We start from the raw sequence: 2,231 nt of genomic DNA, 5'->3' as shown, positions 1-2,231 counted from the left end.
CGGGGCAGGTGGTGGCGGCGCACCAGGCGGTCGAAGTGCATGGCCACCTCGTTGTAGTCGCCGGCGCGCGCCATGACGGCGTCGCGCTGCTCCAGCAGCATGGCCAGGCACACGAACAGCAGGAAGGGGTTGCCCTGGCCCAGCTCCTCCGGCGGCGGCAGCGGGGCCCCGTCGTCCTCCACCCCCAGCTCTTCGTCCGACGAGGAGGAGGAGGAGGAGCAGGAGGAGGAGGAGGAGGAGGAGGAGCCGGAGTCCTCCCAGGCCCAGCGGCCGCCCCAGGGGTCTTCGGCGGTGGGGTCGGGGTGGGCGTCGGGGTCCTCCGTGGGGTCGCCGTGAACCTCTGCGGGGTCGTCGCGGTCCTCTCTGGGGTCATCGGGTTCCTCTCTGGGGTCATGTCCATATTTGGGGTCGTTGTGTCCTTCTCTGGGGTCATTGTGTCCATCTCTGGGGTCCCCGTGTCCCTCTTTGGGGTCATTGCATCCACGTCCATCTCTGGGGTCATCGCGTCTCTTCCCGGGGCCGTCACGTTGTCCAAGGTCATCGTGTCCCTCTTTGGGGTCACCGTGTCCTTCTCTGGGGTCGTGTTCCTCTTTGAGGTCACCACGTCCCCCTGTGGGGTCATCGGGTCCTTCTCTGGGGCTGTGTCGCTCTTTGGGGTCATCGTGGCCCTCTCTGGGGTCACTGTGTCCATCTCTGGGGTCATCACGCCCCTCTCTGGGATCGTGTCCACCTTTGGGGTCATCGTGTCCCTCTCTGGGGTCACCACATCCCTCTCTGGGTTCTTCTCCAACCCCCCCCGAGAAGTTGGGCTGTTGGTCGATCTCAAGGGCGTCGGTGCCTTCCTCGACCTTCCTGGGACCGCCAGGACCTCGAGCCGCGTCCTTGGAGCCATCGGGGTCTTTGGGGCTCTTGGAACACTTGGGTAGGTGCCTGGAGCTCTTGGGACCCTTGGGGACATTTCTGGAGCTCTTGGGACGTTCCTGGATATTCCTGGAGCTCTTGGGACCCTCCTGGATGTCCCTGGGACTCTCTGGGATGTTTGTGGAGTTCTCAGGACCCTCCTGGACGTTCCTGGAGCTCTTGGGACCCTTTGGGACACCTGGGGGGGCTTTGGAACCATCTTGGGCATCGCTGGAGCTCTCGGGACCCTCGGGGACATCCTTGGGACCCTTGGGGATGTCACTGGAGCTCTTGGGACCCTCGAGGACATCCTTGAGATCTTCAGGGACATCACTGGAGCACTTGGGACGCTCAGGGATGTCCTTGGGACCTTTGAGGACATCACTGGAGCTCTTGGGACCCTCAGGGACGTCCTTGGGACCCTCGGGGACATCCTTGGGACCTTCAGGGACGTCACTGGAGCTCTTGGGACCCTCAGGGACGTCCTCGGGACCTTCAGGGACATCACTGGAGCTCTTGGGACCCTCGGGGACGTCCTCAGGACCCCCAGTGCCACCACCAGTGCTCTCAGCCCCCCCCAACCCCCCCACTGCTCCGCCCCCCGCTCCTTCCTCCTCCTCCTCCTCCTCCTTCTCCCCCTTCCTCCTCCTCCTCCTGCCGCGGGGGGGTCTGGGCCGCAGTGCCCGGCGCTCCCTCAGCGCCCGTCGGGCGCGCCGGGGTCCCAGCGGCGCCCCCAGGAGCGGGACCCCCTCGGGGGGCGGCGGCGGGGCGGGGGGCAGCGAGCTCCAGGTGACCTCCAGCACCCGCAGCGCGTCCTCGAAGGCGAACTCGCGCTTGAGCTCCAGCAGGAGCCAGCGGTAGCAGAAGAGCAGGTCGTGGGCCCCCCGCGCCGCCAGGAAGGCCCAGAACGGGGGGTCCGCGCGCCGCAGCAGCCGCCGCAGGTGGGCGAAGGCCCGGGCCAGCCCGCGGCCCCCCGGGCGGAAGCGCGGGCGCAGGCGGCGCATCAGGGAGCAGAAGCACAGGTAGGTCTGGGCCTCGTCGTCCAGCACGGCCAAGAGCGGCGCCGCCACGTCCGACATGCCCTGGCAGTAGGAGAGGCGCGGGTGCGCCAGGGCGAAGGCCGTCAGCAGCTCCTGCAGCGCCAGCAGGTGGGGGTGCCCCTCCTCGGGCCCCCCGAAGTAGGGGTGGGCGCGGTCGGTCCGCACCACGTCCTTGCGCACGGCGGCGCCCACCTGGGCCAGCTCGGCGGGCGCGGCGCGGGCGCGCAGGGCAGCCTTCAGCGCACGGTACTCGCCCGCCTTGCGGCGCAGGTGGGACAGGCGCTCCTGGCC

At 68.6% G+C, this 2,231-nt stretch overlaps 1 protein-coding gene across 1 annotated transcript; it reads right to left on the bottom strand.

Moving 5' to 3' along the window:
• Positions 1–6: 6 nt before the first annotated feature.
• On the bottom strand, positions 7–2,228 carry LOC113980530 (TBC1 domain family member 25-like; the record flags this gene model as incomplete). Its single annotated transcript, XM_027707760.1, has 1 exon — positions 7–2,228. A coding segment is annotated over one exon (2,222 nt), but the record flags the coding sequence as incomplete, so codon positions are not given.
• Positions 2,229–2,231: the final 3 nt, after the last annotated feature.

This window comes from Neopelma chrysocephalum, unplaced genomic scaffold, assembly GCF_003984885.1.
Source record: "Neopelma chrysocephalum unplaced genomic scaffold, ASM398488v2 Primary Assembly neopelma1_94541, whole genome shotgun sequence".
NCBI lineage: Eukaryota > Metazoa > Chordata > Aves > Passeriformes > Pipridae > Neopelma > Neopelma chrysocephalum.
Note: the sequence above shows the minus strand (reverse complement) of the source record. Positions and strands in the feature narration are given on the sequence as shown.